The 26,851-nt window shown below is 46.3% G+C and overlaps 1 protein-coding gene across 5 annotated transcripts in view; it reads left to right on the plus strand.

The window, feature by feature from the left end:
- Palm2akap2 (PALM2 and AKAP2 fusion) overlaps positions 1-20,342 on the plus strand; it is a 437,218-nt gene extending 416,876 nt beyond the window's left edge. For 4 of the 5 annotated variants that reach the window (XM_038347003.2, XM_038347005.2, XM_038347006.2 and 1 more), the window contains 2 exons: positions 6,882-7,060; positions 16,214-20,342. In XM_038347003.2, coding sequence (XP_038202931.1) covers positions 6,882-7,060; positions 16,214-16,315 — 281 coding nt within the window. In that variant the 3' untranslated portion in view covers positions 16,316-20,342. The remainder of the gene's footprint in view (positions 1-6,881; positions 7,061-16,213) is intronic. The other variant, XM_038347004.2, reaches the window with a different exon arrangement.
- Positions 20,343-26,851: the final 6,509 nt, after the last annotated feature.

A 26,851-nucleotide genomic window follows, 5' to 3' on the forward strand; every position in this document is an offset into this window, starting at 1 on the left:
AGAGGAGAGAGAGAGAGAAAGAGAGAGAGAGAGAGAGAGAGAGAGAGAGAGAGAGCGCTAGAAGTGAAGCAGTGAAGCTAGCCAGGAGCCAAGGGCGCAAGAAACCACTGATCCAAAATGGCTGCGTTATATAGGAATCTGAAGTCGAGGAAAAGGAAGCAGAAGCCCCGCCCTTGAGGGAGAGCTTTAGGGTAGGGGGCCGGGTGGGGAGTGATGGGTAGAGCCACAGCGCTGAGTGAGACTTGTTCCCCGTTTCTTTACCTTACAAGGGCGACATTATCACAAGTTTCAGGGACCAGGGCTTGGCAATCCTTAGGGAGGTTATTCTGCTGCTGACTGGACCCTGCTGTTCATCTGGGGCCAATTTTCACCCTCATGTCTTCATGTTTGCCTTCTCCACTGCTAGTAACTGGGGGTGGAGCCCAGGACCTCACACGTGCCAGGCAAGCATTCTGTCCCTCTTTTTTTTTTTTTTTTTTTTTTTATAAATTCTCGCAGTATTAGTTCAGGCTGACCTTGAACTTGAGAGCTTCCTGCCTCTCCCTCCCTAGTGATAGGATTACAAGAATTTACCACCACACCCAACTTAATCTGCTTTTGTGGCCTGCTTTTTCTTACTTCCCCTCAAGGATTTCTCCCAATTCGTGGCTAAAGTGTGATTGGAAGTGATTAAATAATACTCCATAACTAAATGAGATCAGTATAACTGTTCTTCTACAGGCAAATAAGTTGGTTTAAATATGAAAAACAAAAGAAGAAGTTCTGGTGTACAGCTTTATGTCTTTGCTTAGATATTGGCTGGACTTGCGTGGTCTTCCCTGGGGGGCTGGTCAGCTACTGTACATTAGAGAATTTCTTGAGCCATTTTCCTTCTGACATTAGTAGGCATTCCATGAAGCAGGGTTCTCCTGTTAAATGAATTTAAGCGATCTATGTTCCCACTCACGAATTAGAGGCTCACAGCTATAGCCATATCCAACACAGAAATGAGAAGTCTTCTCATAAAGGCTCTCCCACACACCAACACACCTTTTAAATGATTTATTATGTTTATATACACACACACATAGATATAGATATATAGATATAGATATATACACACATACATATACATACATACTGTCTTAGGGTTTCTGTTGCTGGGAAGAGACACCATGACCAAGGCAACTCTTATAAACAAAACATTTAATTGGGGTCTTGCTCACAATTTCAGAGGTTTAATCCCTTATCATTATGGCAGGAAGCCTGACTATGTCAGGCAGACACCGGTGCAGTGACTGAGAGCCACATATCCTGATCCATAGGCCGAGAGAAAGACTATGGGTTTGGTGTGGGCTTTTGAAACCTCAAAGTCCATCCCCAGTGACATACTTCCACCAAGGCCACACCTCTCAACCTTTCTAATTCCTTCAAATAGCGCCACTCCCTGGTGAATGAGCACTCAGCTATATGAGCCTATGGGAACAAACCACCACATAGACACATTTATTGTGTATGGTTATGGGTAGGTATCTTAGTTAGGGTTTCTATTTTCTATTGCTGTGAAGCAACACCATGACCACGGCAACTCTTATAAAGGAAAATGTTTAATTGGGGTGGCTTACAGTTGCAGAGGTTTAGTTCATTATTGTCATGGTGGAACACGGCAGTGCATAGACAGACATGGTGCTGGAGAAGGAGCTGCATCTTGATCCTGCAGGCAACAGGAAGTTAGCTGAACTAGGTGTAACTTGAGCATAGGAGACCTCAAAGCCCACCCCCACAGTGACGTACTTCCTCCAACAAGGTCACAGCTCCTAATAGTGCCTCTCCCTGGGAGCTTATGGAGACCAATTACATTCAAACTACCACAGTGGGTGTGGGTGTGTGCCTGCCATGATGCACACGTGGAGGTCAGGGAGCAGTTGGCAGGAGTCAGTTATCTCTCTTTACGTTACATGGATCCCAGACATTGAACTCAGGTCATTATGCTTGACAGCAAGTACCTTTACCTGCTGAGCCACCTTGTTGGCCCATACACCCCCATTTTAACCCAGTGTTTGGCAATTTACTTGTGCAAGGCTGTTGATTTGTTTATAGCACTGAGGATTATTTCGTACAGCCAAGAGAGTAGGAATGAGCCCAGCCATGTGAGGCTGCCTGCCCTCAATTGTCTTCAAAATGTGAAGTACAAATAGTTCCATTATTTTAGAGAAGATCATGTTTAGGAGACACATTAGCAATGCTTCCTTGTCTCCACTCAGAACCACAGGCTGCTTTTGTTCTGCTGATGTTTTTGTCACAGCTGCAGAGGTTACGCTGTACCTGTTCCATGATTTGTGAACGTCAGTCCCAGCCTTCACCTAAACCAGCATACAGCCGCTCCCCACCCCCGCCCCAGCTCTGCCTGTCACGGTCTGCCCTCGTTTCCCAGGGACCCAGACTAATCCTTCAAGTAGGTCATTTTGTGAGAAAGGCCTGCCCCAGAGAGAGTCTGAATGGCAGAATACTAATCGTAGGACAGGGAGGCCATTTTCAGGTGTCATCGGGTACTTGACTATTCACTGAGCGAATAGAGAAAGTCAAGAGCGAGGTTTGATGGGCCCACCTGGGATGAAAGCAGGGGATACTGGAGCAGTGATATCGCCATGACACCCAGGATAGTCTGCAGTTTGGGGATTCTACTGGGGTCACAGAACCTGGAGGGCCTCCACGAGGCCATAGATTAATGTGACTAATTGCCCAGACCATATGCATTAGGGTCTTGTAATGCCCCCCTGAACAGTGAAGCTCTGGAGGAGAAGTAGCAGAAGTTTCCCATCCGGTGTGAGAAGTCTTTGACACGGAACTCAGGACCCCGAGGAACAACTCAGCTGCGGAGCAGTTCCTCTCCAGCTTCTCAGTGGCTTGTGTGACTCCTGAGGCTGGAGTCTAAGGTGTGACCTGAACCATACCGTGTGGGGGGGGGGGGGGTGCTTGGCGGTCCTAGAGTCCCGCAGAGAAGGCTGACTGCCGAGGGTGCTGACAAGAAGTCTGGGGATGAGACGCAGTTTCTCCTTTGTCTCAGGGGGGCCTGTGACAGTCCTTCCTCGGGCTTGGCTCTCAGAAGCCTCTTCTGTCAATTACCTCGCTGCTAAACTAGCCTTGCTTCCTGTGCGACCTCTAGTGACTGTTTCTGGTATTACCGCCTGCTCCAGGGATGGGTTTTGTTGTGCTGGACTATGGAATAACCAGGCTGTCCTGGAACTTACCTTATAGTCAGGTTGCTTTGAACTCATGAAGATTCTACTGCCTCTGCCTCCCACGTACTGAGAGTACAGGTATGAGTCACCGCACACACATCCTAGACTGCTTTATTTCATGTGCTTTGGGGAAGGCATTTGACCTCTTTCTTGGGATTTCCGGGGGGGTGGGGGTGGGCTTAATCCCAGCATACAAGTGTTTTCTAAGGCAATTATACACATTTTCCCATAGACTTATTGGCTTATTAAGTACGCATTGACTCTTACCTTGTGTCTTATTCTGCTGGGATCCAGCCTTCAGGACAGATGCAAATCTGCTGTGATAGGCTCTGCACTGAAATGAATGGAAAGGATTCATAGACGATTACAATGGTCTGTGTCCTGTGATTTTACAGTTGGTGAGAGATGGCAGGCTCTTCAGTAGCCAGAGATGATACAGGGGCCTGTAGGAAAATGACTTCCACAGACCTGTGGATAAAGTCTTGTCTGGCAAAGACGTCACCGTGGAAACCAGGAGCTAGATGAAGGCTGTTTATTCGGCTCCCTAGACCTTTCCTGTCGGGAGAGGGGTTGTGAGGGATCATCTGGATATTGAGGGGGTCAGCTAGAAGACGACAGTCATCAACCTGACAGTTCTGGTTTTATGGATTTGCACAAATGGTGTGCAGAATAACCAAGGAGTTACACAGTCTCACCTCCCAGCTGGATTATTCCTTCAGATTCCAGTCAAATAGCAGCTGCAACCACTGGACGCTTCACTAAGAGGAAGTAAGTGGCCCAGAGCCATTTGGCTGGGAAGTAGTGGATCCGCACTCAGTATGCTGACTCTAGAGTCAAGAATATGCATCTTACTATTCTTCTGCACTGTGTCTCAGGGTTTCAGTTAAGAAGGCAGTTGTGGGTCTGGGGGTGTGGCCCAGTTGCTAAGAGTGCTTGTCCGGCATACATGAGGCTCAGAGTTTGATCCCCAGCACACCTAAAGCTAGATAGGTAATATGTCCTTATAATTTCAGCATTCAGGAGGAGTATAAGTTCACGATTATCCTTAGCTGTCTACAGAGTTCAACGCCAGCCTAGGCTACAGGAGACACTGCCCCCACCCAGCGTTTCTCTGTATAGCCCTGGCTGTCCTGGAACTCCCTTTGTAGACCTGCTGGCCTCAGACTCACAGAGATCCACCTGCCTCTGCCTCTGTAGTGTTGTGATTAAAATGTGTGCCACTGATGGGCTGGAGAGATGGCTCAGTCGTTAAGAGCACTGGCTGCTTTTCCATACGTCCTGAGTTCAATTACCAGCAACCACATGGTAGCTCACAATCATCTGTAATAAGATCTGGTGCCCTCTTCTGGCCTGCAAGCAGAATACTATATATAATAAACTATTTAAAAAAAAATGTGTACCACTACTGCCCAGCTTCAATTTTTTTAAAAAACATTAAATACTCAGTAGTAAGTTTTAGTTGGTATGTACTAAGCACTCAGGGCTGAAATGGCCTTAACTCTAGAATTAGTTTTTAAAATTCAGCAAGTCTTCAGATGGAGGGGTGATGGGAAAATCTTGGTAAATGTTTGTCCAAATAATGTTTGTGATACGTATTTGGTCTTTATAGTCTTACCTAATTTCCATAATTAAAAAGCAAAAGTCATAGCTAATGAATTTGAAGACTTTGAAGTATTATTTTACTGTTAAATACAAAGACATTACCCGGCTTATGCAAGTTTCGATAAGTTACTACTGTAAGTGTGGCTGTGATGAGGAGAGAGTCCTCTTCTCTATGCTAATAGCTGCTTTTCACCTGATCCTCAAATGTGATGCATGGCCTCATGTCTCCCCTGCACCCCTAAAAATCACTACGATGAGTTAGAAGAGCTCACAGAGACCACTCCTTCCAAATGTTCATTTTCACAAGCATGGAAATTAAATCAGAGAGGATCTGAATGATTAGCTCAGGGATGAAGTGGATCTTTCAAGGAGACCTGTCTCCAGCTGCTTAGAGAGTTCACAGAAGAGCAAGAGTTAAAAAGAACCAGGGCTTTTGCCATTGGTGGCACCTGCCTTTAATCCCTGCACTCCAGAGGCAGGAGCAGGTGGATCTCCGAGTTCGAGGCCAGCCTGGTCCACAGAATGAGTTCCAGGACAGCCAGGACTACACAGAGAAACCCTGTCTCAGAAAACAGAACAAAACAAACAAACAAACAAACAAAAACAAACCCCTGGGCTTTCTGGGTTTCGCATGTTCCAGCTCCCCTCAAAAGGAGTTTGAATGGGTTAAAGGCTGCAGCTCCCTGCTTCCCTTCCACCTTCCAGAAACTCACTCTAAGCCTCCTTGTAAGTCCTTCTACATGGCAAGGACTACACTAGACATCTGTGATGTGGAAATGAAGGAAAGATGAAGGAGTTCGGACTTTACCCCAACTCTTGAATGTATGAATGGACCCATCTATGTAGTGTATTTGCTTCCTATTTCCTGTTGCAGTCCCCAACCTTGTTATCCACAGTTGGCATGGTAAGAAAACTGTTCACCTTTTCAGAGATGCAGTTGAGTTTTTGTGGCACTGAAACCCCTGCGTGCCTTGATCCAGAAGTGAAGGCTGAGGATTTCTCACTTGTGAGACATGGGTCTCTGGGGGCTGAGGCACTCAGCTGGTAGAGGGCTTGCTTGGGTTCAGTCTGCAGCATTGCAGAAACCAGGCATTGTGGCTAAGCTTGGCATCCTTGCACCTGGGAAGCGGAGGCAGGAGAAGTGAGTTCTGAAGTCGGCTGGGCCCTGTAGTGAGTTCAAGGCCATCCTTGACAACAGGAGATACTGTCTTAAAAAGCAAAGCGAGTCTCCAAGGTTCCAACTCCTCCGACATCCTACTGTTGTGATCTGTGATAGAATACACATCCCTTGGATATTTGGAGCCAGTGTCTGTCTGTCTGACATGTTTTTGAAGGATGCGGTTGGTTTTAGAGAATGTGACTCGGCCCCACATTGCTGTTTAACTATTGCTCTAATCTCCCTGCCTGACAATTCCTGAGGGGCAATTTCAAGAGCTAAAACCTTACCTTTCCAACTCTATCCTTAGTTGTCATTCTCGTCCCCGTCCAAAAAGCCTAGGGGCGACTTTGGGTCTTTAACAGGTAAGGTAAATGAAGGAATCCACCCAGTTAAGACTGGTGTCTCCTGAGAATCTGGAGTCTCATTCTCATTCAAAGACTTTGTGATACTGGGACAGGTCAGCTGGTAATCGGTTACTTCTGATGAGGAGGGCAGAGGATGCCAGGAGTGCTGGGGGCCATCTTTGGCTTCAGTGGCCTTCGTAGAGTCTCAGCTTCCTCACCTGTAAGAAACTGGTCTCTACAATGCTGCCACTTCTGATAGCCTTATGTTGTGATCTGAGAGAATCCATGTCTTCACAGCCTTGGAGCTAATGTCCTGTCTGTCTGTCTGACATGTTGCAAAGTGCCTGCCACGCCCATTTGAGTTAGCTGACTCTCAATCTGGTGTTCCTGTGATATTTGCTGAGTGTGTTCTTGTGATGAAACCCTTCCACTTAACCATGACTCTGTTCTGCTCTCGATTTTGCGAATGTGTGTGTGAACCAGTTTTTTTCCTCTTTCTCAACGCAGTGCTGAGCAGACAAGCTTAGAAAGGGTGTTCTCTTCATGTTGTTTCAGGGAAAATAGAGAAAGTCAAACCTCCTCCATCCCCCACTACCGAAGGTCCCAGCTTGCAGCCTGACTTAGCCCCTGAAGAGGCTGCCGGAACCCAGCGGCCCAAGAACCTGATGCAGACCCTCATGGAAGACTATGAGACACACAAATCTAAAAGGCGCGAGCGAATGGATGATAGTAGTGTAAGTTTCTCCTCCTTTCCTTTCTCTTTTCTGAGGGTGACTGTCAGCGTGGTATGCTTGTTCAGACCCGGATGTGTGTGCGTTTGTCTGGCTGTCTTGCGTCGTGGATCTGAAACCTATTTTTAAATGCGTGGTTTAAGGTGCCTTGGGAGGGTCTTGTTTCGTGTCACAAGAATGTCTATGATCAAGAGCTGGTCCTTGGCGGCTGAGTCAAGCTTGAGGTGATGGGCCAGGCTGGTACGTAAGATGGTGGGTGTGGAGGAAGATAATGTCTGTGCAACACAAAAGAATTGCATACTCTCTGCAAGCACCCTCAGGCTTCAGAATCTGTGCTGTGATCAATCCTTGCGTCCTTGTGTGTTGCACACTGCTCAAGAACTGTTTGGAGCTCTTTGTGAGCATAATTGTACAGGAAAGAGCCATCTTATTTATTTATTTATTTGGTTTTTCAAGGCAAGGTTTCTCTGTGTAACAACCCTGATTGTCCTGGAATTTGCTTTGTGGACCAGGTTGGTCTTGAACTCACAGAGATCCACCTGCCTCTGCCTCCCGAGTGCTGGGATTAAAGGCGTGCGCCACCACCACCCGGCTGAAAGAACCATTTTAAATGACAGCTAAAAGCCACACCACTACCCATCTACCTTCAGCGCTTAGAACTGTGCACATGCTGGTCGTGTACGCTATGAAGGTAGTCGTCTGCTCTGTGGTTCCTTTGTCTAGTAAGAGACGTATGAGGTGCGCTGAATGGTCCCCCATGAGCCTGGGGGCAGCCGAGGGTACAGGCCAACACTCTAGACTCTCTGGCATCCGCCATTTATCTTTCATCAAAATCTGTCAATTGCTGAACATTTTTAGGGATAGGATGAAAATCTATCCAATCCCCTGTACCCCTACCTGCCCCCTTTTAAAAGAGACCCAAATCTCAAAAACCCATACTCACATTGCTTCTTGAGGAATTATGTGGGCATCAGCCAAAATTGATTTCCAAACTACCTACTGGCCTGTCTAATGTAGGACACCTTCTCATTGTCTCTGTGTAGAGACCAAGTTTCATGCCCCCCCCCCCCGAGTTGCTCCCTAATCCCATTTTTCTTGTCTTGTGTACCGGAATGATAATAAGGAGGGGATGTTTGCTTGATGGTGGCTATGTAGCTGACTCCCCTGTCTCTAGAGGCTAACAGAGATTCTGTTCAAGGCCATGCAGTTCTGTTCTCCTGACCCCATTCATAACTTTGGTCTTAGGGTGACAAGTGGCTTCTTGAATTTTCTGCCCTCCAAGAACCTTCCATGGTTCATGCTGACACCTTTAGTTGTCAACTGGTATCACCCTTGATGGCTCTTTGGAAGATGAGAAGTCACCCCTGAAGTCACCCCAGAGCAACGATACTCTCTAGAACTTAGACCCCTACCTACAGTTCAAGGGCCTACTTCTTCCATCTCCGTGCTTGTGAAAAGCCAGTGGCTGAGGACTTCTCTTAATTGGCGGAGCGCTTGCCCAGCATGGCAGAACCCCATGTTTCATCCCCAGCACCACAAAACCTGGGCATGGTGGCACGTGCCTGTAATCCCACCTCTTGGAAGGCAGAAGCAAGGAGATCAAAAGTTTAAGGTCATGGGGAGTCAGAGAAGAACCTGGGCTAGAGACCCTGACTCAAAATACAAATTAAAAAAAAAATCATATACAGGATAAGTTGGTTGGCTCCTGGTTGGTACAATCCTTGTCTGAGAGGGCTGTGAGAAAGCCACGCTGCCTTTGGTGGCCTTTGTCATGTTTCTAAACTGTCCTGTCCTGCTGGGGACAAAGGGATCATTTGAGAGTCCAGGCAATGACAGGTGAAAATCAAAACCCTGGACCTTTTGGGAATGTCTGTCTGGGAGGCTCCATGTCGGCGACAGGAAGTTAGTATCTGTGGATGACCGCTAGTTTAAGGAAAGAAAAGCTCAGCAGCAATGAATATGATAAAACCTCACTTTTCAAAGGTTCCCTCCTCTCCGAACTCAGGCAGATGACTCCTAGCAGCCTTCGCCTGTCTGGATTGGCAATTAGTGTATCCAGGAGCTAAAAGACCATTCCATTTCCACACTAACCCTAAGTAATCATCTCAAATGATGATTCAAGGGCCATCCCACGCTTGGACTCTTCTCCAGACCCACAGGGTTCTGATGAGGGAAGCTGTGGTTAGTTAGATAGTGCCATGCTCAGGTCAGATTTAGGCAACCTGCCTCCACAAACCTGGTGTCGTCCCCCCCTCCATTTCTCTCCCTTTCCCCTTACGTCCTCCTCTCTTCATTTGATTATTGGGGTCTTACTATAATGGCACAATGGGGTACAAGACTGTTAAAGGTTCAGAGAAGCCCACAGGAAAAGAAGGGGCTGTCTGGTTACAGAATCCGTCCAATCCAGAATGGCCATCTAGGTCCTTGCTGGTGGGCAGCTGGTTAGACAATGGGGGAGAAAAAAAATCTTGTTAATTCAGTGTGCAGAAAGTGAGAGCAACACCTGGAATTAACAAAGCCCTGCTTATCTGATATTTGTATTCGTGAGCAATAGGGTATCGACTTGCCTCAAGAGATACAGACTTTTAAATAAACAAATATCAGATGAAGCCACACTTGGAGAGGCTGGATGGTGGTACCCGCAAGCCTCTTCCCCGCCTATTCACTTCTGGCACGGTGCCAGTGCCCAGCGGCCAAGGGAGGGAAGTCTGTGACTGTGTCTCTACCGTGTACTAACCCTGGTTTTTTCCCTCTCTGCCAGTACACCTCTAAGTTACTGTCTTGCAAGGTGACTTCCGAGGTACTTTTCAACTTGTCTGTCTGGGTCCTGATGCATGCTTGATCCTGGTGCACAATGTCGTGGTTTGCTGTCTCCTGCTGTGTTCATTAAGAGGGCAAGAAAAATGCCTTCTCACCATGTGTGTTTTCTGCCTGGCCTTTGTGACCTGGGGAGCTGACTCGGATGCTGGAGTCCACACAACAGTGAACACTGCTGTGCTGTGCTGTGCTGTGCTGTGCTGTGTTGGGCTGGCCTGGGCTGGGGAAGGGGTTCGACAAGACCTTTGTCACCCATGGATCTGGAGAACGTTGAACTAGAGGGCAGTTATTGGCCTGCTGTGTAGACACTTCTCTTCAACACAAGTAGCAAATATATTCTGGTCTGGTTAGCACACAGTGCCACCCCTACAGGCTGAGCTTGTGGTTCTGACTAGTCCTTTATTAACCTTAACACAATTCCCAGAGAGCTCTGCTCTTTTGGATATGGGATGACCATCCCAAGATCTCCCTCCTCTCTCTAGTCTTGGACTCTGTATTTTTGTTTTGGAAGCTCACCTAAGCAGTGGTCTTTTCCCCAGACCTTCTCCTTCCCTGTATAGCTTCCTTTTATGTAGATTTCACTAATATGTGTGCTGTATGAATGCAGTCCTAGTGGGGCTGCAGAGACGCTCAGCAGTTGAGAATGCTTGCTGTTCCTGAGGAGGATAAAAGGGAGTTTGGTTTCTAGCATCCACATCTGGTGGGTCCCAATCTCCTGTAACTCTAGCTCCAGGAAATCTGACACACCTTCTTCTGACCTCTGCAGGCACCTACCTGATGAATGTATACATACATGCATACATACATACATGCATACCATAATACACAAACACATATACATGCTCACATTCACGTACACATAAACTTAAAATTTTAAATAATTTTAAAACGCAGTATTATTCTGTATGTAAATATGCATGCGCACACACACACACACACACACACATATGCAATAGGGATTTGATTCAAGACACATGCACATTAAAAAATGTAAAGTCCAGCATGGTGGCACTTGACTTTAATCCCAGCACTTGCGGGGCAGAGGCAGGAGCATCTCTGAGTTTGAGGCCAGCCTTGTCTACATAGAGATTTCCAGGACAGCCAGGGCTACACAGAGAAACTCTGTCTCTCTGCTGACTCCCAAAATTGAAATTTTTTAAATGCTATATGAATACATACATACATACATACATACACACACACACATACATACATACATACATACATACATACATACGCGTGCATGCTTGAAATTGAATTTGGGACTCGACACGTCAGACAGTTACTGTCTAGTCCTTTTTTTTTTTAATTGTTTTTCTTTTTTTTCATTCTTCTATTTTTTTCCTGTAAATTTTCATTTCTATATAGTATTGCATTTTTATTTCAAAAGTACAGAACTGCAGAGGGAATCATTCATCCACCCAGTTCATAATTAATGGAGGGTTGACTCTGAGTCCGGCACTATAGTAGAGCTCAGGAAGGCATGTGGCAGCGTGCTCCTGCAACCCTGAAGCCAGCCTGCACAGCCTCTGCCCTGTCCTTGCCCCATCCCTACCGGCTAGATGTTTTCAAAGGAGTCAATGTGGCCAATCCAGTTCAAGCCCTCTTGTTACTTCTCCCAGTTCCCATTTTTCTGGTTCTGTCATTCCATATCTCCTCAGAAGGATCACTGTTGATGTGATGGTGTTTATTCTTGTGCATGTTTTTATACCACATAAGGAACACCTTAAGGATGTGTGTGTGTGTGTGTGTGTGTGTGTGTGTGTGTGTGTGTGTGTGTGTGCACGTTTTAAACTTTCTATAAATGGTAAGTCACAGGATGGGATCCTCTTCTCACTTTATTTATTTGTTTTTATTTATGTGTGTGGAGTTTGGGCTGCATGTATGTCTGTGCACCATGTGCATGCAGTGCCCTTGAAGGCCAGAAGAGGCCACTGGCTCTCCTAGAACTGGAGTTGCAGATGGTTCTAAACTGCCATGCGGACCCTGGGGTTCAAACCCGGGTCCTCCACAGAGGCAGCCAGTTCTCTGAACCACTGAGCCATCTCTGCAGCTCTTATCCCACAGTTCCTAGATGTGTCCCTGTTTAACTTGCGCTTCTGGTGTCATCCTCTGAACTGCTGAGCAGTGTTCTGTTGAAGGACTAAATCCCCTTCTCCATCAGTTTCATGCTGATGGAAATGTAGATTAAGTTGTTTCTGGCGAACTTTTGGAGGGGTGTCTTGGCTGCTTGGTGGCATTGTGCTGGGGATTGAACCTAGCTCCTCTTGCATGATAGGCAAGCACCCATGAACGCCACCGCACATCTTCCTGTGCATGCATGGTACAGTGCTCTACCTTCCACCGGGCATACTCTCATTGACCAGCTCTTGCAAATGTTCTTCTTGTTGGTTGTACCAATCTCTAGCACCATGTGTATTTTGATTATGGCTCATTATTAGCAGAGTAACTATATTTTGTATATAGATGTAATCTATTTGTGACCGATTGGCGTATAAGACTTAAAGCTAACGTTGAGACTATCATGGCATGTCCCTTCCTCATGTCTGACTGTGATCCTCATTTAGGAAGTAGCCCTTGGAGAATCAAGCCCTGCTCCCACATCCTCCCTGAGGCAGTATGGTTTAGAACAGAGAAACTCTGGCCAAGGATATACAAGGAAGGCAGGATTGGGCCCAGTCAGTCTTCAGCTGAAGACGTAGGAGGATCACGGGTCAGCTTGAACACTAATGGAGTCACTCAGCAATTCAACCCATTTCTTTCTCCCTTATTTCCTAACCCTTGTTTGACTGCCACTTAAAAGCTGAAAATTGCCTCGAAATGCCCAAGCATTAGAAAGACAGTTAGTCTTAGGGATTGTTCAACAAGAATTGATAGCTTTTCTTCCACCATGCCCGAACCTGAATGAATGTGTGAAAACACTGAGAAAATCTTGAATTGTGTTGCAAAGGTTGCTTGCGCTCCCCGTGTCTCACAGCTTCTGTGTACCCGTGGCTTGATGGCCTCAAGGATTGACTCCACCTATGGAGGGAGCTGAGTTTAAATCTCGGCCTTTCCGTCTACGGACTGAGAAATGCAGGGCAAGTTAACTTCCCTTCCCCGTGTGTCAGCCTCGTAGGAAGTAAATGTGAACAGTGACGGCATGAAGCTTCCAGAACATTCCATTTCTGAGCATTAAGATAGTAACTGGTTCATAGTCCTTGTGACTGAAAGCATCCTTTGACTAGAACCTCAGACACATTCGCTTCGGTCCCAGAAAAGGCTTTAGAAAGCCAAGTTAATGGGCAATGATAGAAGTCTTAAGAGTTCAGAGTTTACTAGCAATTAAGACATACACCCTCACCCATATCTGAATGAACTATAGAACGAGAACTCATTCATGCCTCCCTGAGGGCTTGGCTTTTGAGTCTTCCCAAGGCCACAGTTCTAAACTTCAAGATCCCTAGGGCAGCTTTACATGGAGGTTCTCAGCCATTTCAGTACTGGCTCATTCATTTTCTTCTCTGTGTCTTAGCAGGGGCATTTAGATTTTATCAGAAATTGGTGGTCACATGAGAATGACATCCAAATTAGAGGGAATGAATTAAGAGCTCATTTTTATATTCATGAGTTATTTGAGTTCTTGACCATTAGATGTTTAAACTCAAGCTATGCTAAATGTTTCTATAATTATAATTTTCCTGTCTGATGTACTATTTGTTCCTGTGGAATGTTAGGAACCCAGTCACCATTGGTCAAACAATCAGGTAGAGGAATGCTAACATGGGTTTCTGAAGGAACGAAATTTAACTGAGATTTACAAACATTAAAAGAGACTTAAAGCCATGTGTGGGACCCACATGCCATTCATCTTAGGACTCTGGGGACGGAGGTAGGTGGATTGTGAATTCTTGAATAGCCTGGGCTGCAAGACAGGAACTTGTCTCAAAAGAAAAAGAAAAGGGGATGCTGGAGAGATGGACCAATGGTTCTGTGCACTGACTGCTCTTCCAGAGGACCTGGCTTCAATCCCAGCACTCGCATGGCAGCTCACAACTGCCTGCAACTTCAGTTCCAGGAGCATCTACTGCCCTCTTCTGGCCTCGGCAGGCACCAGGCACGCAAGTGGCGCACAAACATCCGTTCAGGCAAAACACTCATATACATAAAAATAAATGAATCTTTTAAGGGGAGGGGCTTAGCTAGCAAGGCAAAAACCTGCTTATATTTTTATGTATTTTTTAAAAATTTATTTATTCACTTTTTATTTATTTTGGTTTTTCAAGGCAGGGTTTCTCTGTAGTTTTGGAGCCTGTCCTGGAACTTGCTCTGTAGACCAGATCGGCCTCGAACTCACAGAGATCCTCCTGCCTCAGCCTCCCGAGTGCTGGGATTAAAGGCAGGCACCATACCGCCTGGCTATTTTTACTTTTTAAGGAAACCTTTTCCAGAACCTTGACTTTATTTTCATGTTCCTGGGAATTTCTCAGGCCAACACAAGCAATTCACATAGCACAGAGGTCTTTATACAATCTGTGCTTCTATTCCACGCCAGGTTCTGTGACCTTTCAGAGGTTGGGAATGATCCTTTGAGGGCTGCAGCACCTGAAACTGTTTGTCCCTTGGGCAGACTCCACACTGTGGCTTTTACGATGCCCATTTGACATGGGGATATTGATGCCCTGGAGTTTGTGACTTAAGGCACAGTCACGCTGCCCATACCGTTTGAAGCCTAGATTGAGCTTCAGAGGCTCGGGTATTACACTCCGTGTGCTGTTATCCCTCATCCTCACGCTATCATGCATTGGCCAGGAAACTCCTGTTTAGCTCCCAGGATTGGCAGCATGCTTTGCTCCAGTGTGTGCTTCTGCACGGGGCTAGTCATGACATAGCTGTGACTCTCAACAGCACATGGTTCACACAGCAAAGGTGACTGGCTGTCACCTCCCTGTCAAGTCCAGCTGTCCCCTGTTGGGAGACAAGGGGAAGACCTTCAGATGGAAGCATCCAGAAGCTATGGATAATCCTTACATTTATTTGGCACAGATATAAAGTACCATGCCAGGATGGACCCCGGTCCTGTAGTCTACCCATCATTTGCTTCCACGTGGCATCTTCCTACCTCTCTGGAGTTGCCGACGTCACTGCCCCTTGCCCCAGTGATCATTTTTAGAAGAAGAACAGTGTTTGTTGCGGTTCAGAAAACCAACCAGGACTTTTCTCTGATATCAGAAACTCTGCGGCCTCAGTGAACAGCAGAGGGCTGTCCATAAACTTGCCTTTGTTACAGTGGCCCTGACCTGGAACCTTGTCCTGTGTCTTGGCCACTCACGTGCCTTTCGCGTGGATTCCATCCTATCCAAACTGAAAACTGGAACAAGTGGCCTGATGTCTTCTCTTGGAGCCCACAAATGATTCCAGTAAACAGGAAGGAGAGGTCCCACCCCCGCGGGGGTAAGCCTACTTGGCCTTGATGTCGTCACCTTTAATTTCTCTTTTTATTAGTAGTACATATGACCTTGCTGACACAGACACCAGAATGCTGATAACTTTCTATTGTCCTGAAAACTTCCCCATTCCCTCAGTCGGTGGCCATCGGTATTTCATTCTGTCATCGTAGATTCTCGAGATATAGATATTTTCCTAGTGTTACGTGGGTCTGCAAACTTACTGCATCAAATCCACATTGGCCCAAAGATAGACATTCCTTCCCCATCGTTGCTTATGAGTCAGCTAAGAGGGTCTGCGCTATTTAGAATGGGGATCACTAGCCCCAGAGGGTTATTTAAATTTAAAGTCTCCCTGAAACATTTCATTTCTCAGCTGTCTGAATGCGCTTCAAGGGTCTGCCGGCCACACCTGGATAGCGGCTGCCACAGAAAACAGTTTCAGTGTGGCGTAAAGGTCTGTGCACAACAGGTGTGGACAGCTTGTCGGGAGCTACTTTAGACTAGTCGGCTCCGGGGTACAGGTAGAGCTCAGCTGTAGAGTGTTTGCCCATCATGTTCAATGCTCCAGGTTCAGTCTCCAGCACCACAATAAACAACTCGCCCCTCCGAAAAAAAGCTGAGGCTGAGTCAAGTCTAGTTCAAAGAAACCAGTCAATATGTGACAAAAGATAATATTAGAAACCATGCATCAGATACTAAGTGGGTTTGGGCTTTGAAATGAAGTCACATCCAACACCTTTCATCTCTTCCTCCTTGTTCCGTCTCCGCTCATCACCTACCCCAGTCGTACTGGATCCCACCTCGCTTTCGTCTTGTGAACATGGCGCTGAGTGAGGAAATGGAATGGAGGGGAGAAGAGGAAGAAGTTGATCTTTGTGAACTCTGTTAACGTCTGCCCCTCTTTTTTCAGGTCCTGGAGGCCACACGGGTTAATCGAAGAAAGAGCGCTCTGGCCTTGCGCTGGGAGGCAGGGATTTATGCCAACCAGGAGGAGGAGGAGGGCAATGAGTAGACTTCCTTCAGCCCAGGAAACTCCTTTGCTGAAGGAGTTTCTGCAAAGAAACCAAGAAATGATGAATTCAGAAGCATTTTAACGGACTATTTATTGAAGTGCATACAAACTCAACAGTTCTCATGTAGACCAGAAGCTGCAATGCACGATGGTAAAAAGATAAACAAATAAAACAAAAAGAAAAAAAAAAGCGAAGAAGTCCACCCATCAAACTCTTGAGACCAGAGAGTCAGAAGAGAAAGGACTTCTTCATGATTCAAAGAAGCCCCTGGCTTTGGACCATTCCACAACCAATCCAAAGGGACACAGACCTGACGATATGAGTCAGCATAGCTGCCGCAGGCAGAACTAAAGCCAGCCTTGGCTGGGTGACAGGGAGCAAGCGGTGACACAGTCGTCCCATTCCGAGGCGTCAAACAGGGCCCGGGCTGGTACAGTCTACAGCAGACAGGCTCTCTATTCCCCCACACCAGCTTCCAGCCCTTGCTCTCCTGAGGCATCAGACATGTTGGGTTGACTCCGTTTTCTCCAGCAGCCATAAAACGAGTGGTCTTTCTTTCCAAAGTTGCCCAAAGGGGGCAGTGATGATTCAATCTCGCTTATGTGAAATCATTTTTAATTGGGAACACTCAATGGTCGCATATATAAAGACCTGTATTTTTAAGACAATATCTCTTCATGTTGCAGATGCAATCTGTTCTACGGTAGGAGGTTGAGAATGCTAGGGGAGAGAGCCAAACCAAATGGGTTATTAGCTTTAGAACCTTCTGCTTATCCTGGTGACTGGTCATTTTAGGAAAACACTTTCACAGTTCTGTTTCTTCATACTAAAACTATATTTAGCGGGCAATGACTATTTTTATGATGGGATGGGGGATAGGAACATGGATAAAATCTGTACCCAGTAAACAGCTTGGTTCGAGATGGTAGGGATGTTTTGAGAATGGCAATAATTGAAAAAAAAAAGGGGTGCAGGCTCTGCCTCAGAAGGGTATAGATGATCAGAAGTATGGTGTGTATAACTATTTTGTATTTTAAAGTGGGCCTTAGAAGTGGCTGGGGCATAGGGTGACTCTCTTGGATCTGAGAAAGGCAACGTTAAAGCCACGGAGGTAAAGAGAGAAATGGGGTGGGAGGGAGAAAGACTGGGAAAGGAAGGAAGAGAGATTATTTTTTGCTGAATAACCAGTGTTTTTCAGGATGACAAAGAGAAAAATATAGAATAGAAATTTTAAGTACAGACATGGAATCAGCTACAAATCCTAAAGATGGTGTGTGTGCCTCCTTGTGCCTGTATAAAGAGTGTATGTTCGCGAGCAAGGATATGACATGTGTGTGCGTGTGTGTGTGCACATGTGCGTGTGTGTGTGCGCATGTGTGTGTGCATGCGTGTGTGTGTGCGTCCGTGTGTGTGTGTGTGTGTGTGTGTGTGTGTGTGTGCATGCATGTGTTAAAATTTCAGGTTGATTGTGACACATGGCTGTCTGCCAGCTTCAGGAGTGAGTGAGAGTTTTCTTTTTTATGAAAAGGGATATCAAGGCACAGGGCTGGTGCGGTATTTCTTATATTGAACCGACCTAACGTGGTGTTTGCGTGACTCACAATTGTGAAGTTTGGTGCAGTTTTGTATTGGTGATTTGACATTTAGACCACATCCTATTTATTCTCATGCTTTGTATTCATGCATCACGGACTATAGAGGATTCCAGCTTTACTCTTTCTGTCATTTAAAGCAATATGATAAGGGCATTCACTAATCAGGTGCCCTGAGTTTCTGGATGAGGGAATGTTTCATTTCTGGCAAGGAGGGGAAGGGGGGGAGAAGGAGTGGGAGGGGGAGGAGGAAAAAGAAGAACTAACCAGCCTTCATTATTTTCCCTTTATTTTAAAGACAATTTCTTAAAAAGCAATAATTAAATCAGACCTTGCTAAAATCTATTTTTGTTTTATGTTATTATGTCATAGGATTTAATATGTTATTCTAATAAGTAGCGACTCCACAATATTTATATGTACCTTCCAACGTGTTATCTTTTCTCTTTTTATTATACTAGCACTGACTTTGGGGGAAAGCTTATTCACTGGTAAGTGGTGGGCACGAGGTAAAAAGGAATTGCCTGATGACTTACAAGGATCTTTAAGAACTGCCAAGGGACCCTGTAACTCGAAGCCAAAGTCTACAGATGGTAGCCAGATTATACGAGGGGAGTGCACACTGTCTTTAGATGGTTCGTTCTTTTAGACATAATGTTTTTAAAAATGCTAGACTTTGGGGCAGAGAACAAATGAGACCTTTGCTGCTGCAAGGAATTTGCTTCACAGTAAGGGAAACTGGCCCAGAGCAAATGTTCTGGCACATGACATCCGTGTCGGATTAGAAGTCCTGCTAGCTAGCACACTGGAGGGCACAGCTTTGTCTAAGGAGTTCCAGCTGGAGGCCCCAACTGCCTGGCCTGAGAACACAATGATGTGGGTGTCCCTTCCCTTGGGAAACAGGGATAAGTGTCCCAGGGCCCTACCCAGTAGCACCTAGAGCTAGAGAGTGAGATAGTACTGGTCACAGAAGAAGAAAACTGGCTGCCTCATGTTTTCTGGGATCTGCTGGAGACTGTAGAGGCAGTGCAAACAACTCCCTCAGTTTTCCCAAGATGAAATGGTCCTCATGATTTCCTTAAATTTCATATCCTGTTTGGAAGGGAACCTTGGACCCACACGGAGGGTACACTGAGGAAAGAATCGGCAGCTGGAGCCCACACAATCCATGGGGTCACTTCGGTGGTAGATGAAGTGGTCTTTTGACTGCAGTAGCTTGAACAAGAAGTTCTGAAGGGTTGGGGATTATAGAGCCGGGGACCTTGGGCCATACTCCATTTGTGGGTAAGGAGAGGCCCAGTTTCTTCGACTCTTTCCTGCTCACACAGCTTTTTTTCCATGGTGGCCCCTCCATTTCCTTGTTTTCCTGGTATCCCTCAATTCTAATGGCTCCCATTTGTTTCCTCGCTCTCCTTGCTGATGGTTCTAGAATATTCTATTTAAATAGAAATCACAGTTTCATGGGAGAGCCAGCTTTTCTCTGTTCTTGGTGGGGTGGGGGGTGTTTAATTCTTTTTCCTTATTCAAGAAACATTTGAGCCATTGCTTTGGGCGTCTCCTTGTGCTAGGCTCTAGGATCCCACATGGGCCCCATCACTTTCCTGACATGATCCAGCAGGTCCCTGGAGGAAAGTATGCCCTGCCCCATAGGCCCCAGGCGAGAGGTTCCTCATGAGTTTTGCCTCTGACGCTCTGCTCTACCCTGCATCAAAGCTTGTTAGTCTCAACTGTAAGAAATGTGTAGCTTCCGTAGATGTTCACAACCCTCCTGAGAGAACTCCACACCACAGTGTTTGTACGCCCACTTCCCTCCAGAGCCAAGGCTAACAGCCTTGGCTGTCTTATCTAGGAATAAAGGAAGCAGGACACGGTGCATGTCCCTTCCGCTTACCCATGCATGCTGCCCACCCTAGGCAACAACATAGAAACAGTATATAGATCAGTGTCCACACACACATTCACGCACACACGCGCACACACACACACACACACACACACTAGAACAAGGAACACCAAAACAGTGTTGATTGTTGTCTTTAAAGATATTTTTTTCACCTGAAGAATGGATTTAAACTATGTATTAAAAAAAAACAAAAAACAAATAGCCTAAGTGTTAGAGATGGTGAATATATCCAGTTTCAGTTACACAACCAATTTACTGGATTTTAAGCGTTCCGTGAGCTGCCAAGTTTTATTTTGTGTTGCGCTTTATCCAAATGATTTTTCCTTTTTTTTTTTTTAAATTGGAGGAAGGGTGGGTTGGGGGGGATGAGGGGCAGCAGCAATACTGTGTTTGAAAATATGATACTCTGTACCTGGCTTTCCTGTGTTATGTTAACCACTTAAATGTTTTTATTCTGCTTCAGTTTTATAGTGACTGTGAAGGCGGTCCATGCAGCTATACAGTTATTTTCTCAATAAAACTCAACACGCGTGTGGTGTTTTTCTTCTTTCCATTTTTAGGGATGGCTATTTTTGTTTGACTGTGGAAGAAGGTTGGGGGATTGGGTGGCTAAGCTTTGAGGGACATGTCACTGCCCCTTCCTGGTTTCTGCCTCGACTTCCCCCACGCATGGGTCCAAAGAAGCCATGGTAGCTAATAAAGCATCCCTGTGACGCACACCCTGTGTCAGGAGCCACAGAAATGATGCAGGTGTCCATCCCTTGATGAGGGAGTTGGACTTCAGAGTCGAAGCAACAGAGTGAACCCGCAAGCCGTGCCTCAGGTATAGCCTTGCAGCTCATTTGTGGGTGTGCAGGCCACCTGCGTATGTGAAGGTCAGAGGTTAGGTTTAGTTACTGAATCTCAGGAGCTGTCTTACGAGGCAGGGTCTCTAGATTGGACCTGTTTCTACCTCACTATCACTAGGATTGAGTGTGTGCGTGTGTGTGTGTGTGAGTGTGTGTGTGTGTGTGTGTGTGTGTGTGTGTGTGTGTGCGCGCACACGCACCACCATCACCATGTCAGGCTTTTTTTCTGTGGGTCTGGAAGTTGAACCTAAGCACTAAATTTACTAAGTGAGTAGATTTCCTCTGACCTTAGCGCGGATCCGTATCGCATTCCCAGCACGCATCTGTATTTGGCGCTTTTTTATGAAGGACTGAATTGCAGCTTAAAGAAGCCCAGAAAGAGCAGGAGTTCTTCAGGAAAACCCATTCCTCTTCTACATCTGCCTGTCCCTCCTCCCTTCCCATCAGTCTCCAGGCACTCCGTCTCCTCACCCAGCCCCTGTACTTTCTGAACCCCGTCCCCGTCCTGGGCCTCCCCAGCTCTGCCTCTTCCTTGTGCATTCCAGCTGTCTCTCTACCTTCTCTTCCCACCTGGGGCTCTTCAGTATTTCTGTCCCCAGGTTTTCTAGCCAGATTCTCTTATTCTGAACATCTGGGGGACGGAGGGTGTCTCCTGTGGTACCCTGTCACGGACAGCATCTTCCTAACCTTATGTGTTGAGAGTTCTGACTTTGACTGGGAATGGGCTGAGTGGGACAGTCCTCTCTTCATACATATAATTCCCAGGTTCAATTCTCAGCACTGAAAAACAAAAAAGAAGCCCCATGAAGCTGGGCCTGGGTCACACATCCATAATCCCAGCACTCAGGAGACACAGGCAGGAGGATTGCCACAAATTCAGGGCAGCCTGGTCAACAAGTTCCAAGCCAGACAGGGTTATAACCAACCCATTTCAAAAAAGTGCATCAAAATAACAAAACCCTGCAAGCCAAGGGTGATAGCACATACTTGCAGGAGGCTCAGGAGTTCAAGGCTAGCCCTGGCTACATAGCAAGTTTGAGATCAGCCGGAGCTACATGCGATTGGTCTCAAGACACAGTACATACAGAACATTTAAAACAGAAAACCTGAGGGACTGCAGATACAGGGGAGCTTTTGTGCGTCGTTCCAGTGTGTCAGCTCACCATCTGTGTGTTCTGTGAAGCAGCTTTGAGATGCCTGCTGGATTCTCAAAAAAAAGTGCCTCTAACCAGAGACAGCAACTTAAACAGAAAGTCAGTGCTGAAGCAAGCCTTTAATCCCAGGGCTCGGAGGCAGAGGCATGCCTTTAATCCCAGGGCTCAGAGGCAGAGGCATGCCTTTAATCCCAGGGTTCAGAGGCAGAGGCAAGCCTGGTCTGCAAATTGCAGAGAAACCCTGGGGGCTAGGGAGGGGGAAGATAACTATCTATAATGCTCATATTTTAATTTTAGGGCAAGATAAAGGAATTTGTTTAAATATCAGAAGAAATTTTTGTTGTTTTGTTTGTTTGTTTTTTTGAGACAGGGTTTCTCTTTAGCTTTGGAGCCTGTCCTGGAACTAGCTCTTGTAGACCAGGCTGGCCTCAAACTCAGAAAGATCCTCCTGCCTCTGCCTCCCAAGTGCTGGGATTAAAGGTGTGTGCCACCACCACCCGGCCAGAAGAAATTTTTTTATCATGTGGAGTAGTAACAATAATGAACTAGCTTAGCATAAAATTCAGCTGTGGGTTCAGTGGAAAGGAATGCATACTGCTCTTGCAGAGGACCAAAGTTCAGATAGCTCACAACTGCCAAGGATTCCAGCTACATTGGGCATCCTCTTTTGGCCTGTATGAGCACCTGTACACATGTGCACATACCCACGTACAGATACACACATGTACATGTAATTGTCAAACTTCCTTTTTTTCAAAGTTTCTTTTAAAGAGTCAAACATATATTTTTTTTTCTCTCAACAGCTTTGGTTTTGATGCTGAGCACTTAGACCAATCTCTGGCCCTTTAGTGTCTTGGAAACAGATAAAGAATCTTCTGTTTCTTGGTTTTACTGTGAATTTGGCATCTCAGGAAGAGAGCCCAGCCCCTGTGCAATAGTCAGGCAAACAGATCACTGACAGTAACAGCCTGGGCAAATAATGATATCTGTGCTTGAGAGTCACAGGACTGGAAAGCATCCTGGGCAATTAGAGCCAAACGAACAAGCCCGACCTAGTTAGTGTGTGGACGTGTGGCCCTAGCTACTTGGGAGGCTGAGACAGGAGGATCACAAATTCAAGGCCAGCCCAGGCAATTTAGTGAGACTCTGTCTCAGAAAGCAAACAGATAATGGGGGATGTATCGCTGTGGTAGGGCGTTTGTGTAGTACAGAAGGCCCTTAACTCGTGGTTCTCTCAATCTGTGGGTCGAGACCCTCTAAGGTGTTGCTTAAGGGCCATCAGAAAACACAGGTATTTCACCATGACTCAAACGGTAGAAAAATGACAGTTATGAAATAGCAACAAAATAATTTTATGGTTGGGGGTTATCACAACATGAGGAACTGTATTAAAGGGCCGAAGCATTAAAAAAGGTGAGAACCACTGCCTTAGCTGGCAACGGGAAGGGTAGAATTCCATTGTTTTCGGTTCATGTTAGACGCTCATCTTTGCTTACTAATGGCCACATGGTGGCAGTGGTCCCTAAGGTAAAAGCAGTCATTAGCCAAGAGCCTTCCTTAAGGATTCCCACCCTTCAGAATAGACAGTAATTTCTCAAACACTTCAATGAGAAACCACTCTGCGGCCAGGTGAGGTGACTCACGCCAGTTATCTCAGTTCTTACTTGAGTGGCAGAAGCAGAAAGATGACTGTAAGTTCAAAATCAGCCTGGTCTACATAGTGAGTTTCAGGCCAGCCTGGGCTACATAGATATGGTCTCAAAACAAAACAAGGAGCTTGAGAGATGGCTCAGGAGTTAAGAGCTCTCACTGTTCTTAAAGGGACCCTGATCTTGGTTCTCAGTACCCGTGCCAGGTGGTTCACAGATGTCTGGCACTCCAGCTCTGGGGAATCTGACACCTGGCTTCAGTGGGGCCACCACATCTGCGGCATACACACAGAGAGACAGACGCACATCCATGCCATGCACACAGACAGACACACACCTATGGCATATACACACAAAATAAAAATAAATCTTCGAAATGAAATGAAGCCGTGTTGCCGGTGTACACCTTTGACCCTACCCCTCTTGGGCAAAGGTATATTAGTTTGAGGTCTGGCTTGTCTAGGCCAGTCAAGGATACATAGTGAGACACTGTCTCAAAAGAGCAATAATAATGGGGATGGAGAGATGGCTCAGAGGTTAAGAGCATTGCCTGCTCTTCCAAAGGTCCTGAGTTCAATTCCCAGCAACCACATGGTGGCTCACAACCATCTGTAATGAGGTCTGGTGCCCTCTTCTGGCCTGCAGGCATACACACAGACAGAATATTGTATACATAATAAATAAATAAATATTTTTAAAAGAGCAATAATAACAGTAAAAAGGGGGTGGATCCCAAATTATTCATAATAAAGGAGTAAAACTAGCTTGTTTAAATTCTACCTTTGGGTCCTAGGTGGCACTCACCATTGTGACCAGATGGTCGCATGCCTCTCCCAAGAGTAACAGCCACGGTTCTTACCCTAGCTTTGTAGGAGACTCTGTGGTGAGCGTGTCACATGGGCCACCTCAGCCACTTCTTATACCACTTTAGCCTGGTCTCCACATTACAGGTGACGAGGCTTGTGTTCAGAATCCGGGTGACAGGCTCAGCTGCCATAACCGGTGGCAAAGAGAGGACTCCAAGCCAGGCAGTCTGCACCAAAGCCCTTCCTCCCATACTCTCCTCATCCCAGGTCAGTAGCTGGCTAAGCTCTTGCCAGGTGGGCTCTGCTTTCTCTGAGACCAGAGAAACCTGTCTTCAGCATGGGCCAGTACCAAGCAGGGAGATGATGCTGTTGGAAGAAGAAAGGAGGCTGTGTATCTTGAGGCCTAGGGATATGTGTGGCATGCAGACACTATCATACCCAAGGGCCAACACAGGAACACCCTGGGCCTTTGTAACGGCTTTCCCAAGAGCACAGGCATGTGGCCTGCTCTTGGAGTTACCACAGACTGTTACTGAGTTAGGAGAATGTTCTGGTCTGCCATAAAAAAAAAAAATCCTCCATATTGCTAACTTATAGTGTCTGTATTCCTTGCCTCTTATTGTGAACACACACACACACACACACACACACACACACACACACACTTTAAAAATCAACTTGGTACTTGGCACCCTTTTCTGTACTGGATAAGTCAGGTGATCAATAAAGAGATCCAATCAATAATTTGGTGACTTAAAAAAATCACCTGAATATTCAACCCCCAAAATCATACATAATGGCATGTTTCATAAGGACTCATGAGGGACAGAGTCCCAAGGGGACCACCACACACACATGGCTACATATAAACTATGTTCTGCTGTTCTTTGGCCATGTTACCCATGTCTCCCTTCTCAGAGCCTCTTCAAGAGGCCGTTTGTACTTACGTTCATCTCTGTCTTGTGGCTGCAAGGCTTGCTGTTGTTTTCCTGTTGGCTTAGTGGCTGCACCTGAATCTACTGATATTTTAACTAACGCGTGAGCCCCATGGCCCCACAGTTAGCATTCCTGCTGCTCACACTGAGGCCTGGTGGAATTTCTTCCACTGGACAAGGGCACCGGCTTGGCTGTGGCCACCAAATAAAGGCTTTAACTAAGTCCCTATTGTTCAAATAAATATTTATTGTACAAATAAAGACTTGGGAGCCCGCTGTTGGGGTGAAAATCTGCTAGATCGGGGAGGCCAAGAAACAACCAGCTGGCCTGCTGCTTTGGCTGAAGACACAGCAAGAGATCATCTCTCCACTTGTCCCAAACCAAAAAGACCATAAATCTCTAAGTCCCTCCCTACTCCTTCCTGTGAGTCTCTCTATCCGAATTCCTGGCTCCTCTGTCCTCTCTATGGCCAATTCCTGCCAATTCGTTGCTGGCTCTGCTCCCGAGCCAAGGTTAATTTCATTAACACAGCCTCAGAGTTTCACAATGAAGTCAAATATCCCACAACAGCTTGCAGATTGACTGGGGAGGATTGCTGAGGCTGCTAGCCATGTCTACCATGCTGGTTCATCTGTGGTGGTCTGGACTGACCGCATCCTTATCTGCAGAGCTACCTAGAGCTCTGAAATGCTTTAACTAAAGATACCCAGTGCTCTTTAACCTGGGATCAGGAGCGGTTTGGAAAGGGAGGTGTCAGCTGGCCTGTAATGTTTCTAACAATTGGATTTACAAGATGCATCTGATTTTGGCGGCACCCAGGGCCTTTTACAGTGGGGGCTGGGCCACCTAGTTATAAACTTGAAACCCTGCTCTTTATTAGAGTCCCACCACCACAACTAGACTTTGGGTTCCTAGTAGTCAGGTGTTTCGTGTGCACTGGCAGTGATGTGAGACCTGGGAATGAAGCCCATCCTTGTGACCGGGTGACGGGAAGACTTAGACGCCTCTACAGGAGAACGCTAGCCTGAAGCTGGCGTAGAGGAGACCCCAAGAGAGATCTGTTGGCCCTCTGCCATGTGAAGATGCAGCTAAGCAGCCAGAGATGCAGCCAAGCAGTAGGAAGCAGCTCCCATCATCAGACATCAAATCTACCTCTGTATTAATTTGGCCTTCTCAGCCTCCGGAACTGCGGAATGAAATTTTGATGATGTTCAACCATCCAATCTGCGATAGTCAATGTGTCTGACTCCTGACTACAATGTTCCTCGTGAAACTGCTCTACTTAATGTGTTTAGAATTTGTTTTAATTTATTTAAATGTTTATTTAATAGCGTGTGTGTGCTTGCATGTGTTTTCACATGTGTACGTGCTGGGCACAAATGTAGGGGTCGGAGAACAATGTGGGAGTTGGTTCTCTCCTCCCACCATGTGGATCCCTTTTTCTTCTTTTTTAAAGATTTATTTATTTATTTAGTATACAGTGTTCTTGCATGCCAGAAGAGGGCACCAGATCTCATTACAGATGGTTGTGAGCCACCACATGGTTGCTGGGAACTGAATTCAGGACCTCTGGAAGAGCAGCCAGTTTTCTTACCCCCACCCCCCACCATGTGCACTCTAGGGATAGAAGTCAGGCCATCAGTCTCG

The sequence above is a fragment of the Arvicola amphibius genome, chromosome 11 (assembly GCF_903992535.2).
Source record: "Arvicola amphibius chromosome 11, mArvAmp1.2, whole genome shotgun sequence".
NCBI lineage: Eukaryota > Metazoa > Chordata > Mammalia > Rodentia > Cricetidae > Arvicola > Arvicola amphibius.